Below are 2,412 nucleotides of genomic sequence, written 5' to 3'. Positions count from 1 at the left end.
TTCAAAACAAGCAAAATTATCCAACTTGACTAACCTACATTAAGCAAACAATAAAATATGCTCTAAAGAGTAATATCACATACTCGATAGTCACGTAATATTATAGATGGAATTCCATATACATGCTTGATGCTACTACACATCAATTTTTTTTAACTACTATCACAATGAACCATTTTCCTTTATTGCATGTAATGATCGTTACTATATGGGATTTTATAAAAGCCAAATACTTTGGTAGAAGTAGTTGTCATTGAGGGACTTTATCATAGGAAAAGTCGATGATGGTTAATGGCTGATATAAAGCTGATGTTATTCTTGTTAAAAAAAAAAAGAGAAAAATTTGAAAGTTAAAAAATAATTTAAAAATGAAAAGTGAGTTGAAAATAAGTCATATTCTATTTTTTTTCAAATTTAAAATACAACTTTAAATTGAATTTGAAGTTTTCATACATAGCCAAACAATGATTTTCAAATAAATAAAAAAATTGTTCCAAAGTAATAAATAATTTTTATGGCCAAATTGATCCTAATTTGTATTCACTAACAATGTAGAAGAATTTCAATTTACCAACATGAGTTGTGGTGCAGTGGTGATAACGAAACTGCTCCACCCTTAACTAGAGGTCTCATGTTCGAGCCTTTCGGTATGGAGAAAATCTTATTGGGAGCGCTACCCCCATAATGGACTTGTAACGCGCGATTCGGATTAGTCGGGCTCTAATGCGGATATCGAACATCGAGTGGGACATAAAAAAGAAAGTAGATGAATTTGTTTCTTACCAAAAAGATAACTATCGGGTATTCATGATAATTGTAATTGACAATCACGTTCAAACACTAGCTGGGACAACTTGTTAATTTTCGTCTTTAATTCACCTAAAAGCTCCATATTTTCGGTGTATAATCTTTTAATTATCTCATATCTCTTTGATGAGAAAGGAAGTATTATAATGTTCCGGGCATGTTGAAGCAGAAAATTTTCGTTTTCAATATTGTACTGAGACATATAATCCAAAAATATTAAATGTTTTAAGGCTTAATTAGAAAGTTATATTGAAAAAGAAAACTTAGGACCCAAATTTGAATGGTTTTAAACATTTAATCCAACTCATCCCAATTCTTTGTATATCGACGTTGATTTTCCATATAATATCATCCCCGCTCCCATTAATAAAGCCTAAGCATGCTGAAGAATGCAAATTTATTAAAATTGTTGATGGTAAAATGCATGTAAATAAATTTCAGATCTCAGAAACCCATCATGTAAAATTCTCCATATCACATCTAATCTCATGATGTTAGAGATTTTCCTTCTAATTACTTCAATTTTACTCACCATCGAGGCAATTGTTGTCTCGCAAGACCTACCTTTCCAAAAGCAAGGGAATAAAAGAAGGAAAAAAAAAAAAACTCCACCTTCCAAAATGTGAGACAATTATCTGACATAGAAATCCCCTACCCCACCCCACCCCAAATTTACCGTCTAACCAAAAAAGAAAAAAAATCGACGTTGAAGGCTTCATACACTTCTAGCCAACATTTCTTGAAATCTCCTATAAGATTCAACTTTCTCCAATCTAAACCTTTCATGACAATTTGCAATGAACATATCAGCAAGCTTATCAATATCATTCCCATTGTTTGCTTTATTATTATTATTGTCTTCAAAATTATCCTTTTCTTCAAGCCATTGAAGGTACCCAGAGAGCTCTGACTTATCACAAGCAGTAGAAATTATAGAATTCCACGTAGAGTCACGATAAACATTGCCGGTGGAGTAATCCTCAAGAGCAGTTGGTATAGGTACCGGCATGACATGTGAAGAACACCAATTATAGTGCAGCCTAAATGAACCAAGGAACAGCCTGACATTCTTGTTTTTGTTCTTCTTCATCATGGGAAATTCAAAAACATGAACTAACTGAACATTCTTCACATGTTGAAACAAGATTGATTTGGCTTTGGCTAGAGCTCTAATAATGCGGTATAAATGAGAGAAAACAAAGGATTGTATTAGGGTCTTGAGCTTCATGGAGTTTAAGGTTGAGGATGAAGGAGTAGTGGATGATGATTTGAGGGAAGAAGGGAGAGTTTTTGGATGAGAGAGACCAAACATTTTTCTTTTCTTTCCTTTTCTTTGGATATGTGGGGTGGGAGATGTGTCTTATTCTAACGGGATATATAAAGGATTTTTGATTACCAATTTGCCATTAGTAAGCAGGTAATTTATAGAAAGCGCCAATCACTTTGCAAATTTTTCTAGGACTTGTTTTGTCTTTTTCCTTGCTATACTTTTTTAAATTTCTTCCTCTCATTTGTTTGGGGGTTGTACACTAGCTCTAGACAAGAATTGTACCTCCATATCTGGTAAAATAAAGCAAATCACAACAAGGAAATTGCTAATATTGA

General features: G+C 33.0%; 1 protein-coding gene across 1 annotated transcript; it reads right to left on the bottom strand.

Moving 5' to 3' along the window:
- Positions 1-1,187: 1,187 nt before the first annotated feature.
- On the bottom strand, positions 1,188-2,205 carry LOC107872600. The gene has a single exon (XM_016719242.2). It carries the CDS (start codon positions 2,117-2,119, stop codon positions 1,523-1,525), a length of 597 nt encoding a protein of 198 aa, XP_016574728.1. The 5' UTR covers positions 2,120-2,205; the 3' UTR covers positions 1,188-1,522.
- Between the last annotated feature and the right edge of the window lie 207 nt (positions 2,206-2,412).

The sequence above is a fragment of the Capsicum annuum genome, chromosome 5 (genome assembly GCF_002878395.1).
Source record: "Capsicum annuum cultivar UCD-10X-F1 chromosome 5, UCD10Xv1.1, whole genome shotgun sequence".
Classification (NCBI taxonomy): domain Eukaryota; kingdom Viridiplantae; phylum Streptophyta; class Magnoliopsida; order Solanales; family Solanaceae; genus Capsicum; species Capsicum annuum.
Note: the sequence above shows the minus strand (reverse complement) of the source record. Positions and strands in the feature narration are given on the sequence as shown.